General features: G+C 45.0%; 1 protein-coding gene across 3 annotated transcripts in view; it reads left to right on the top strand.

The window, feature by feature from the left end:
* The window catches only part of AOAH (acyloxyacyl hydrolase), a 169,132-nt gene that overhangs the window by 54,123 nt on the left and 100,786 nt on the right, over positions 1-14,223 (top strand). For all 3 annotated transcript variants that reach the window (XM_032305272.1, XM_032305270.1, XM_032305271.1), the window contains 3 exons: positions 2,970-3,029; positions 8,390-8,460; positions 13,775-13,835. In XM_032305272.1, the coding sequence (XP_032161163.1) occupies positions 2,970-3,029; positions 8,390-8,460; positions 13,775-13,835 (192 nt within the window). The remainder of the gene's footprint in view (positions 1-2,969; positions 3,030-8,389; positions 8,461-13,774; positions 13,836-14,223) is intronic.

Genomic DNA, 14,223 nt, shown 5'->3' on the forward strand with positions numbered 1-14,223 from the left:
TGCTTAACTGACTGAGCCATCCAGTTGCCCCTCCAAGTATCTTTGAATCCTTACATCCATTTTCTTCTGGGGACAGAAGATCAGGCCTGGTATCTATATTCTCTTTTTTATGTTGACATTTGTGCACTTGAACTATGGGAGCAAGTGACACTCTAGTCAAGCCAGGTCCTGATGATCCTGCCCTTGGCCTTCCAGGGAGGTCAACAGAAGCATCATCACACATGGCACTATGGGGGTCAGAAGGTATTTGGTGCAGCCCTTGTCACTGGGCTTTTGGTTTGTTTGGTTTGCTTGCTGGTCTTTATCCCTCACTACACATCGGTCCCCTCAGAGAACGGAGCCGGATGAAAAACAAATTAGCCCCCTTAAGGGGAACCAAGTGGCCTGTCCTACAAGGACCCTGCTGAGGCCTCTTTCTGCCCCTCTCGCTTCTGCTTGCTGTGCTCCTTCCTCATCTGTCTCCTCCACTACCCAGAAACCCTGGGAGGGCAGAAATGTCTCTTCGCACCAGATCTCCAGTGTTCTCACTGCGTCCCTATGCCGTGATCATGTTTTTGTTTCTTCAGGAAGGAACAGGGCAATATATATTGAGTTCTTTTTAAAAAGCATGCATTGCTGAATTTGTGCTCATTATCGAAAATTTAGAAAATACAAGAAAGAACCAAAAAGGAAAAAAAGGTGTCACCTGCAATTATTATGGCATATTTCTCTGCAGGATTTCTTTTCTCTGTGTGTAATATCTGGGAGCCTCTTTTCCTTGATTAACATAATATCCTACAGGTTTTCTCTTGCTTTTTATTTACATATCAGTTGAGCATCTAGTGTGTAGCATGGACAGCTTTAGGCCCTTCGGGTGCTTGAGCTGAGCTTTAGAATGAAAGGGGTATTTCCAAGCAGAGAAGCAACGGGCACGTAATTAAGGTGGAGGGACACCAACATCACATTATGGTATTACAGAGAATGAGTTTTAGGTTAATGAGAGCAGCCAAAAAGGGCACTGTGACAGAAATTTGCGCCCAGATCCAGTTTCTTATATTGACCTTGCCCAAGAGGCTTACTTACCAGAGAGCTTCCAGGATTTGTGAGAATTTCCAGAAGAAGCCAAAATTGCATTCACGCATCTAGGATTTTAAAGGGAGGATTATAATGAATTGTTTTGGGGCTGTTGTCAGCCAATCAGACTGGACACTGGGTGTAGTGTTGGATCTCAGTCTACAGGTGCCCGTGAGGTTGTACCATGACCTTGGCCCCTTTGTGGATGGATCATAAGGAAGTCTGGAAGTTCTAGGGAGAGGCTGTATGGCCAGATCGATGATGGGGACACTCAGGGGCTCAGGGACGTGGGTGTTCATCAACTGGCACATTCGTGGTTCAGTATTTTATGAAACATACACTGTACAGGGGCTTAGTTTGTCCTCCTTTGAATTTGAGCTGGAGGAGTGTGATGTGGGGCAGAAGCCAGGGAGAGGGTTTCAGAGCCAGCCTGTGGAGGGCAAGCTAGCTCTTGTGGCTAGCTTTGCTCTCCTCCTTCCTAAAGCACCTGCTGGAAAGTTGGCTCCAACCCAAGCTCACACAGAGTGGTCACTCCTCCACCCGTGTTCGCTCTGCATGGCTGAGGTCTTCGGAATAGCACGGTGCTCCATAATGGAGGGAGGCATCTCCCCAGGGGTGAAGAATATACAAAGGAGTCAAGCAGGGACACAAGTCCTGAACGTCCATTAGCAGCAAGGGCCCCATGTCCCAGGAGGCCTCTCCTGCTGTCAGCCAGCTCCAGAATCCCATTCCAGTGCCCATTCTTTCTGCTAAAATGCAGGGCATTGTTCTCAGTTTCCTGGAGTGGGAACTATGGCACTCTCCCATAATCCCAGCTTCCCTACTGATGTGTGTGAGTGGACATCCGGAGCTGAAACAGAAATTTTCCAACCAACCCATCAATTACTGAGCTGGGGATTATTGGGGCAGGCCTTGGCCTAGGGGTTTCCATGCATGATGTCCTGTCATCCTCCCGGCACTCCTAGGAGGTAGACATCACCCTCATACTACAGATGACAAAAATAGGGCTTTCTTACATGTTAAGGAAGTAAATCTGTAGATACTGAAGGGCTCAGAGTTTAACTTGCTCAAGGGCACACAGCTCATACTCAGTAGACCTGGGATTTGAACCCCGGTGTGCAAACCATCGCCCAGGCTCTCCTAGGTTTTACAGAGAGCAGCACAAGGAAGAATGTGGTTAAGTCCAGATGGGGGGAGGGCAAAAGGTTTGGGAAGCAGTGCTGGGAGCAAATTCTCCCACCCTCTTCCCTAAGGGTTACTTTTCTCCCAAACTGCCCACAAGTATACAAATATGGGATTATGTAGCAATAGTCATTGGTCGTAATCACCTACGTGTTTACACATGGAATGTGAACTAAAAACATAAACCTGGTTGCTGTAGACATGGCTGAAAGAATAGGGGTGAGGAACCAGAGGAGTTTGTGCATGGGAGATGGGGTGTTCCCTTGTGTGGGAGCAGTCACCACTCAGGTGAGCTGTTGGCAGCCTTCTGCCATGGGGCTTCCAGACATAAGGAGGAGGTATCTAGAGGCCTCCACATAGTAGAGCAGGTAGGAAGGTGAAAGTTTAGACTGGGTCTCTGCCAGACCTGGCTCTGCGATCTTAACCCAGCTTCTTAGCTTTCCTGCATCTCAATTTCCTCATCTATAAAAAGGTCGTATCTCTCAGAGCTGTTGTGAAAATTAAATAAGATCCTGTTTGCAAAGTACTTAGCCTGGCATCTGGCACAGAGTAAATCCTTTAATAAAGAGTTATTAGCATGAAATCGCCTTCTTGCGAATTTTTTTTTTTTCACAGTTTTAGGGAATCATTTCTTTACTGCAAACTTATGGACTTTAAAAGCCCTAACTTCAGAGAAGACATACAAAGAAGAGATGAAGCGCAAGCTGTAATGTTGTCTAACTTTGTTTTTATAGGAGCCATGGAAATTTACATTAGAGAAGGCGAGACAGATTGTGAAGAAATCCCCCATTCTGGTAAGCAGCAGATGAGAACAGCAGCGTTGTGCTGGGTGCCTTCATCTTCCCCTTCCCCTGCTCTTACACCCCTGAGGCCATGGGCTACTCCAGATCCATGCCCACAACACACCATCGCTGCAGTGCAGTAGGAAAGTGAGCACCCCCCCCCCCCCCGCTTTTTCTTCTCCCTCTCTCCCAGCAGCAGTGTTTCTCAAACTGGGCAGTACTGACATTTGGGGCTAGTTTCTCCCTGGTTGCGAGCATTGTCCTGTCCACTGTAGGGTGTATAGCCACATCCCTGTCTTCTAACCACTAAATGCCCGCGACCACGTCGCCCTTCCCCAGTCGTGACAACTGTGAATGGCTCCTGATGTTGCCAAACATCCTCTGGTATGTGCAATTGAGAACTGCTACTCACCAGCAGACCATTTTAGAGGAGGCTCTAGCTTTCTAGCTTTCTGACCCTCCACTTTATTTATTTATTTATTTATTTGACAGAGAGGCAGGCAGAGAGAGAAGGAAGTAGGGTCCCTGCTGAGCAGAGAGCCCGATGTGTGGAGCTCGATCCCAAGACCCTGGGATCGTGACCTGAGCTGAAGGCAGAGGCTTTAACCCACTGAGCCACCTGGGTGCCCCTGACCTTCCACTTTCTAAATATGTGACTTCAAGGTGAGCCTCAGTTTCCCTATCAGCAAGATAGAGACAGTGGTAGTGCTCCTTTGTCAAAGCATGGCTGTGAGGACTAAGAGAACGATGTGTGTCAAGTGTTGGTGTCATGCCTGGAAATTCTCTAGCACTCAATCAATACCATGTTTAGTTCAAATTGATTATCAGGGAGTCAAGTATTTGACTTAGGCCCCGAATGCAAATGAGCCCCAACTGGATAGGAAGCAGAAAAGTAAACCTTCAAAGAACCAAGTCTCCCTCCATGCTAAAGATCCTGGCCATAAGGAAGCATTCCTCAGAGATGAGAGGGCATGGCCTTTGTCCTCAGCCTCTCCCTCATCACCCTGCTCGTCATTCCCCCGATGCAGTACATTTAAGGCAATCTTGATTTGGCAGCACAGAAATAAGGAGGAGGAAAAGCCCTCGTGGCTCAGTTTGCCAGACTTAGCAAATAAAAATAGAGGAGACCAGTTAAATTTGAATTTCAGATAAACAATGAATAAATTTTTAGTGTAAGTATGTTCAGTGCCATATTTTATCTGGCAGCCCCACTCTTGGGGGGCATATGGGTTTTGATGTACAGAGCTGGGATGCAGGGAATGGCATTATTCAGGCATTTCTATGCAATCAGTTAATCAATCACAATGTTGTCAACCATTATTTAATTCAGTGAGTAATTAAAGACCAACAGTAGTGGGTTAGCTAATCAGCTGAAGCCATAGAAAGGGAATTGGAAACATCATAGGAAACCCTTGACCACCTTCAGAGCTCTAAACAAAACTGGAGAACAATACGATCCTTCTTTCCTTCTTCTCCACACGCATCTAAAAACTTCTTCTAGGAGCATTGTTAACTCCACCAGCACAAACTGCCTTGGCATTAGCTCAGAAGCTAATTAGGATTTTATGATTTTTCGTTTCTGTCATCAGAATTGCAAGCATAATTCATAGGGCCAGATTCCAATAATTTCCAGTGAGAAGCCAAAAACAAAAAAACAAACTACCAAACACTAATACAAAACCCCTCAAAACCTCCTCCAATTTATGTACTCTCTAGATCAAAGCTATCAAGGAAAAAATAATCATAAAATGCCAATAAGTGTCTCTTCAGTTACTGCTCAGATGATAGCAGCTACAATTAGTTACGTTGTGATGGCTGGTCTAACAGGAGACCTGGCTGGGATGTAGGACACATACAGTGGGTTGCATATCATTTCAGCACAGCCTATCAGACTGGGGAAAAGTGAAGTATTGTGGAAGGGAATGTTCCAGAAAATATCTGCATCTCAGTGAGGCCCTGAGAGGCTCCTCATGGATCCAGCAGAAAACTGAGCATCTAAGTTTTAGAGTACCTGAGTTGTGGAATCAATTTGTTGAATTCTCACAAAAACTCATAGAAAATAGTATATTTTTGTTATCAACCCTATTTTATAGATGAGAGAACTAAGGATCAGGTATGTTAAGTAATACACTCATTCCCCATAGCTAGTAAAGGAGAAATCCACCATTTAAATCCAGATCTAGCTACTTCCAAGTTCCTACCTTCTCCACTATGCCAATAGCTCTCAACCTCCTCAGCACTAACTTTCAAGAAGCACCATTCACATCACAGGCTATGTAGGTTTAAATAATGCAGTGCATGACCTGTGCAACTGTACTTGATATCACTCATCAAAAACCTACCTACTTAATAGAATCATCTTCCCCGGTGCAATTAAAACCAGGTAAAATAATATGTAGCAAGTGTTGAAAAGCACTTCACCATGGAGAAATCCAACTTCATTTTGGCTGTGTATAGAAGAGTAGTTGTTCTCTCCCCTTTGACCTTCTGTTTACCCCAGTCACCACATTTTTTTTTTCTTTATTCAACCCCTGTGTATTGTTCTGTTTTCATTTAACATCCTGGTGCATGGGAAAGCTCAGGATACAAGCAGAAACTGGTTCGAATAGATTGCTAAATGAAGATGCTGCGTGGCTCCTGTGCCCAGGGACAGCCCAGACTGAGACTTTCATTTAAATGGGATTACATGCCGCCAGGTGCAATATTTTAAAACCATTGCTGAATCAATAACAGCTCTCATTTTCCCTCTGTCTAGCAAAGTTCAGATTGAAAGGAAGGGGCTGGCAAGCTGCAAGGGAGGAACTCTGCAACATTACTCTGTGTCTGTCTCATTTCTCTTTGCAAGGAAAGGAAAAGAGGCTAGTCCTTCCCATGCCATGTGATGAAAAGACCGGATAATTAAAACCTCTGTCTGAACAGGAGGAGTTCAGGGTGGGGGGACCAGGTGGTCCCTGGGCAAGCTTCATCATCTATTATACACACCCTAGACCCCATTTCTGCACAATGAATGTCAGAGGCAGCCGCAGCCTTCCATTGAATTCTGACAGTGAACAGCTGTGCAGATATAACATTTAATTCTTTTGTAGCTCTTGTGCAGTAATGATAAGGCTGTCCATGTAAATTTTTCTGATGTATTGGTTACATCAGTGTTAAAATCTACCTGGTCGTTAGGTTAATTAGACTGAGGCCTTCAGGTTCAAGTAAATATTCAAAGACAGAGCTCAGACATCCAAATGCAACCTGCCTTGGAGCTCTGAGTCTCAGAATGTGTCTGTATTTCCAAACTGCCACCCTTGTTGCCGTATAATTTCATGCTGGTGTTTGCTTTACGGTGTGTCCGCAATGCTCATCCCTCTCACTTATCAGGTCTCTGGACTCAACCTTCTGAACACCCCTCCTTTGCCTGACATCCCCCTCCTCCCGCCTTACAGCAGTGGTTCCCAGTCAGCAGCAACTTGATCCTCCCCACCTCTCCCCCGAGGACATTTGGCAATGTCTGGTGACATTTTGGGGCTGCTTGCGTCTGAATGGCTCGGTGCCAGATACACTGCTAAACATCCCACCAGGCACATCGCAGCCCCACAACGAAGACTTATTCAGCCCCAAAATAGCACTAATGCTGAGATTAGCAACCCCAGGATCGGGTCTCTCTGCCCCAGCTCACCTCCTCCGGGCCACCCTCTCACCCCCAGGATACCTTCCTGAAATACAAATGGGATCCCTCGGCTAACCCTTCAGTAATCATTCCATGGGGGAGAGCACACAGTGCGACATCTTAGACTGGTCACGCTGACTCCTTGCCTCCAGGGTTCACCACGTCCTTGTGCTCTGCTATCCCACAGCCAGGGTGAGACATTCGGCAGTCCCCTGATACTACACCTCACACTTCCACGGCCCCTCACAGGGCGCTCCCTCTCCAAAGCCCCAGGCTTCCCCCGCTTCAGCAATCACCTCAGTAACCTAGGACCTTGATAAAACACAGACTGATTCAACAGGTCTGCTGTGGGGCCCCAAACTCTGCATTTCCGAAAGTTCCCAGGCACACTTTCTGAGTTTGTGATCACACTTTCATCAGTGGTTCTCAAACTTTAGCAACCATCAGAATGACCTGGAGACTCAGGAAACACTGATTTCTGGGACCCACCCCAGGCTTTCCAAGTCAGTAGAGCAGGGAGGGGTGCACAAATTGTACCTATAGCAAGTCTGGACCACACTTGGGGTCACAAAGCCTAGAATATCTGTCCCTTCCTGCCAGCATCTTTCCTACAGGACTTCTCGCTCATCTCCTGCCTCCTCCACTGGGTTTCTAGACAGCTGTGTTAATGCCGGGACCACTGCAGACATCCCAAAGCACACCAAGAGCTGAGATGCTCTCCCGTACACTCCCCTAAGCAGTAAGCTTGATGAGGACAAGGACAGCCTCTTCTGTCTCTGTATCTTACACATGGATGGGGCACCAATAAGGATTGCTCCTCTCATTCTAGAAAGCTGAGCAAACCTCACGAAGTTTTGCTCAACTTCGATTCATAGCACGAAAATGAGTTTGCTTTGTTCTCCTCTGTCAGGGTCAATGTATCACCGACGCTACTGATCCAACTCATGGCTGTCTGAAGGACTCTTCTGGCTGGTGAAAATCACCCCTCTCTCCCTGCTCACCGATAAATGCTAGTTTCTAACTTTTTCAACCCTGTTACCTTTTACTTTCATCTGAGGAACATATCATGGAAACCATGATCATTGTAAACATATCTCTTAGTCAAAAGCCGGGGCTTTCCATCCGTCACACAGCCAGAGTCTTATGGAAACTGCTTTCTGAAATCCCGTGCTCATGACGCTTCAGGAGCTTCATCCGTCCCCCTCACCTGCCCCCACGGCACCCCCCAGGAAAGGGGACTTCCTCCTTCCTTCTTCCCAAGCCCTGGCATGTCTCTCCCATTAGTCTTGTCTTTCTCTCATAATAGGCTGGGATTATTCTATTGGAACACGTTCTTTTTTCAAACCCTTTCCCAAAGCCCTTGGGTACAAGGAGGTAGAAGAATGCTGTTTGCACAAGTGGAACAGATCATGGTGGGCCAGACCTTTTGGGGAAGAAATGGAGCATAGGTGAAGGTGGGGGTCGCAGGCAGCAGGAGGAAGGGGCAACTGAAGGCTGAGACCCCAGCAAGAACAAAGGCATGAAGACAGAGTGAGGGCAGAGTGTGCAGACAGAAACAAGAGGTCAGTTCAGTTAAACGAGATGGCCCAGGTTCTAAAGGAAAGAGGCTCCCGAAATCCAGACTATGGAGCCAGCAGGGGAAAAAGGAGCTTTATAAGTTGCAGGGCTATTCCGTGAACTAAGCAACTCTTTTTGTTATTTTTGTTCTCCTCTCCAGAAACATTCCAGAAGTAGTTCTGATATTTGTTCGCTCCCATTTTTGGCCAAGATCTGTCAGAGGATTAAATCGTACGTATACTATTCCTACCTCCCTGAATACTGGCATGAGATGGCACCGTTGGTTGTCCCTGTTTTCCAATGACTAAGATAATTGTCAGAAGCAAAAGGCACCTTCCTGAAGGTGTGCATTGGTCGTGTCTCATACCATGACTTGTACAGAAACTAAAAGACAAATGAGGTCTTCACAAATCATTTTGGAAATCCACTGCATAACAGTATCTTTGAACCAAAAATCTGACCTATCCCCTGGGCTGGCAGGCAGGCTGCTGGTGAAACTTCTGGGCAACTTGGTGCACATCCGTGCCGCACACGGGGACAGCCCCTCCTTGCTGTGTAAGACACAGACAAGGTCAAGGTTGGCACCTCATCATGAAAGGAACTCTGAGCATCTTTAGTCAAGGCACTCACGAGGCTGGAAAGGGACTAATTTATTTCACAGAACCCAATCCATTACCTAAAAGCTCTGGCTCAGAAATGCATATACAGTGTTGCCAATGCAGAGACACTGTCTCAATTCCCAGGACCTTCTGTCTCTATTTAAATCCCATACCCCAGCTCTCATCTGAGCCTGGGGTTATGCTGGGTGTCATCATAATCACTGTCCACAGCATTAAAAGATGCAATGGTGTGCCAAGAGGGACATTGGACCAAGAGGCAAAATAGCACAGGCTCTACCTTGCACTTGGCCACTTTCCTCATGTGACAGTGGCTGCTGTCCCACAGCATACGGTCACTGCTGTGGGTGCCACACATGCAAACATGCAAACCTGTCCACGTTAGTTCTCATAACAACTCCGTAAGTAGGGATTGTTATTATTCCTACTTGTTTTCCTAATTGTTATTATTCCTACATTGAAGGACACTGAGTCTTAAACAGATAATTTCTCCCAGCTGCCCCGTGTGTCTGCTCCGTCTAGCTCCCCTTGCAAGGGCTTGGATGTGATTCAGGCTGCACATCTGGACTCAGAGGCTATAGTCATTCCCTAGGGCAGCTATAATAATATACCTACAAATTGGATGGCTTAGAGGAACAGAAATGTATCCTCTCCCTGTTCTAGAGGCTGGAAGTCTGAAGGCGGGGTGCTGGCAGGGTTCCTCTGAGACTCTGCTCTCCAAGAGTGTCTCCGACTCTCTGGGTCAAACCCTTTGCCTCTTAGCTTCTGATGGGAGCCCGCAATCCTGCTGGCAATTCCAGTCTCTGCCTCCAGCCTCCTCCACAGCCGTCTTCCCTGTGTGTCCGTCTTTCCCTTTTGTACAAACACCAGTCATACTGAATCAGGGGCTGGGCTCATGGCCCCATCTCGACTTTGTAACACTGGCAAAGACCCTGTTTCCAAAAAAAGGTCACATTCATAGGGCCTGGGGGTTAGAACGTCAACATGACTTCTTGTGAATACAATTCAACCCATACGAAGAGGCACTTTTTCTACATTCCTCCTCCTTTATCTCATGAGTTTCATGAGTTTCAATCCACTAAACATCTCCTGTCTGCTGTGAAAGCTTCTCAGGAGAGGAGGAGACTATCTGCTGACCTACATTCAAAGCCTCTTAGAGATCCAAGAGTTTAAAACTTTTCCGAGTTCATCTGCCTACATGAGTTCCCATAGGTCAGCTATGCAAAGTGCTGACCTGGGTCGTGGAAACAGGATCAGCCCCACTTTTCATGACTAGGGCTGGATGTAGTGACTACCATGACACGGGGAGCAGAGGAGAAATAGACAGGAAAGAAGATGCTGGAAGGCTGAGATGCAGGCAGCTCCCTAGGCCCCCAGTCATTTCCTCATGTCTAACTCTTACTGAATTGAGACACCCTGCCCCCTCCTTCCTGAAGCGTCATTGCATTTTCTACGTCAAACATAGGCCAGCAGAACCCAAAGTGACAATTCTTCAATTGAACCAACTTCGAAAAATTGAATTCAAGAGCATCTGTGACCAGGGATTTTCCTGGCGCTATTTAAAAGGGAAATTTTTCTTTTATGAAAAAGCAAAAGCAGTGTGTTTTTTCCTTCTTTCTAAAAAATAATTGTGCTTCTAATATAATTTGCACCAGATCACAATTTATTCAGTGCTTTATGATTTACAAAGCATATTTAAATGCAGTCTCATTTATTCTTCAAAGCAACCTGTGGCTTAGTAATAATAACAATGACTAAATGTTGCCTGATAAGGTCTGTGCACTAGGAACTCTTATCAGTGCAGCCCTACAAGGCAGATGGCATCATTGTCCCCTTTCTAAAGAGGTAAAGTGTTTTGTCCAAGGCTGTGATGCTAGTAATCAATAAATCAGGCATTGGAACCCAGCAGCCAGGTTGCAAAGGCCAGGCTCAGAACCACTCAGTTGTCTGTCCCTTGATTTTTCTCCCCACTTTTGGATGAGCAAGTAGGTTCTAGCATATTGGATGTCTGACCCCAAAGCACAGTCAGCAGATGGTAGAGATAAGGCCTACCTGTCTTTTATTATATAATCCTTCATTAAAGTCCCTTCCAGGAGTAATGCCTTTCCTGTTCTGTGCCTCTTCTGCCTCATCCTGTTTGGTCTAATGCCTTCAAAATACAGTGACTGTGTCCCCACTGTGGGCAGTTTCCTAGCTCCCTGCTCCCCAGCATTTGGCTAGCCCTCCATACCCCAAGCTCACCAGTGCCTGCTTGTGCACCCCGTTCTTCTAGGCCTCTCCCCATCGGGCTCCCATACCACCCAAAGCTCTTAGAGGACGGGGACACCATCTCTTAGTAAACCTTTTATCCTTGTACTTAGACACTTTGCTTCCAATCAGTAGGGACTCACTGAAGAAACAAGGCATAAAGAAAGAAAAGGCACTATTTTACTAGAACAGAAATATGTAGGATACCAAGCTACTACCATGGGGCAATCAAGTTTTTTGTTCTTTTTTGTTTTGTTTTGTGCTAGTAAGAATTCACAGTGCCTATGCACTGTCTACTTTTTATTGTAACAATGGTAAGTCAAGAGAATCCCCTCTTAATAATCTTCTCTTGTTATTTAATTTCCGTATGCATAAACCTGCATGTGGATCAATTCACATAAAGGCATACAGACTATCCTAGCCCATGTTAATTGCCTTTGTTCATCGTTCTTTTCTTTTCTTTTCTTTTCTTTTCTTTTCTTTTCTTTTCTTTTCTTTCCTTTTCTTTTTTTACTTGTTCCTTCTTCCCTATGGCCCACTCCTCCCAGCCATATCGGTCCCTGTCCCTGCCACCAAGGTGACCCCGGGTGTATTCTTTCCTGGTTTTCTCGGCTCTCATTTCCTCTTACAGAGATGCATCTGACACATTCACATGCATATTGAACAGAACTTCTCATTCCCAGCCCTGGAGTGCTGCCTGGGACTCGAATGTGAGACAGCTACACATGGAAACTTTATTCTCCCTAGTTTTCTTTTGTTGTAATGCCCCAGTTTCATGAAATAATTTTAGGGAGTTTGAACTTGAATAGCTATTCTATTATGTAATGAATAACATTCACCTGCATTACAATTGCTCACTGGATCAAGCCCGCTAGCTCGACAACTGGCAGTCATAGAGCAATGGCTCTCGTGGAAATAGATTTTATATTCATCCTTGAGCAAGTCCCAGCCGACAAGGTAACTGGGTAGAATGCCGTGTGCCTCTAAATCTAAAAATCTTGAGGGTCCATGGGTTGGATTTGGGATGGCTCCAGAAACTAAAATGCCATAGGAGCAGATCCCTGTCTCCTGTTTGCCCAGCCCTAGAAATCACCCTTGGAATAACTGTAACCATTACACAAAATAATAAAAAGCTAATGTTTTCCACATACTTGGCACAGGTCTTTATGCTTCCCATGGAGCAACTCACTCTTTACAACAGCCCTAGGAAGCGGGTACTAATATTGGCCCCTGTTTTACAAATGAGGAAACAGAGGCACAAAAGATTAAATAATCTGCCTAAGGTTATATAGCAAGTAGACAGCAGACCTGGGATTCAAACCCTGAGAGTCTAATTTCAGAACTCTGACAGCAGATGGTAGAGATAAGGCCTATGTTAAGAGACTTCCCATGACTCTTTGTTCCTACTAGAACATTCTTCACCCAATTACATGCCTTGAAAATGCTTTGTCATCTTTTAAATTTAAACTTAAGATTACCTTCTTCCCTGTATTGCATTAGAAGTGTTTTTGCTCTTGATGCCCAACCCTTTTTAACATTTTCTCCATAGCATTGTAGTTGCCTACTATGAGTTGTTTGCCCCCATGAAGCTCCTCTAACATTGGAAATATATCTTATACTCATCCCTAATATCTAATGTGGTGTCTGGCACACAGCAGGGATTCTAAAAATACCTATGGAATGAATGAATGTATGTTTCAGCCTACAACCAGGAGTCCATAAGGATACATGAGTATCAGATTTAGATACAGTTTTTTATTTTTTAAAGAATTTATTTATTTATTTATTTGACCCACAGAGATCACAAGATCATGAGGCCATCTCCAGAGAAGCTTATGACCTAGTCTCTGGGTCCACCATCCCCGAGTTAGTAAGACAGACTCCAAGATACCATGCTGGCTCTTGCTGAATCCATTTGCCCTGAGGCTCTTACAACTGCTGGAATGCTCTTGATTCGAAAGACCATTTAATAAATTCTGTAAAGGCTCATGTTACTCTCTACATTCTAGGCTCTGCCAGTAGTCTCACCCTGCCATGTGATGGCACTAGCCTGCTACCCCGTAAGAGATTTTCCTAGAGGGAAAGCAGTGCATGCCATGCAGGAGCTGGGAAAAGTTTGGTAGTGAGGACACAGAGGGAGAGCCTCCCTCGGGTGAGGGGTCTGTGGCTTTAGCATGAATTTCCTTGGTCATCAATGATCCAAGTCTTAGGTTTTTCAGGCTCATGAATGGGAGTGAACGTTGCCAGCTCAATGCCTCAAGATTTTTTGAGGTAGTGGTTTAGAAGAGTAGATTTTAAGAAAAAACTCCCATCACAGAATGTGTAAAATGGCACAAATTCAATCTATAGTGCTGAGCTCATTGGACCGAAAATGCAGTTCCTTCCTCTCTGGGCATCTCAACATCAATATCCTGTCTTCTCTAAAATGTTGATGTAATTGTTTCACTTCCCCATATGGGCCAAATTAATATCAGAGAGAAAATAGTTCTAATTAGGTGGAGAGCAGAGATTGGCAAAGTGGGGCTGGCACTCTTCCATACCATGGAGACACTTCATTTTATTTTTAGAATGGACTTCTATCACATCCACTCAACACAGCGCATCTGAAATGTCCCTGTTTGTTTCCATAAACAGTTTCTTTTTTCTTAGCTCACCAGCTGTTTTGTTTTCTTTTTTTCTAGAACGATACAAAATTCTGTGCCATTCAAAGATGTAGATTCAGATAAACACAGCATTTTCCCAGTAAGTATTGTTAAGAGTAACCAGATGTTCACTAAATATTGTATCATTTTCTACAAATATCATACCTTTAATAAGACAAGACTGAATTCCATTGGAATGTATTAAAAATTTGTTAATATACCATCCCATGATTTTTATGGACTTTTTGGCATCTTAATAGGACACGAACCGTCAGAGTGGGTCTTTAGGCTGGGACTATTTTTTGTTTCTTGATGCCATTCCCAGCTGGGTGTTTCATTTATCTTGAAAGGTGCTGAGAATTATTTTGTAAATTCTTAAACCTATTTTTAGAGTGCGTGTGTGTTGTGTTTATGTGTATCCACATGTTTGATTTAGAGCAGTACGGATGTCAGGATGTTCTCTGGAAAAGCGAACAAGCAGGGGGCAT

Source organism: Mustela erminea, chromosome 11 (assembly GCF_009829155.1).
Source record: "Mustela erminea isolate mMusErm1 chromosome 11, mMusErm1.Pri, whole genome shotgun sequence".
NCBI lineage: Eukaryota > Metazoa > Chordata > Mammalia > Carnivora > Mustelidae > Mustela > Mustela erminea.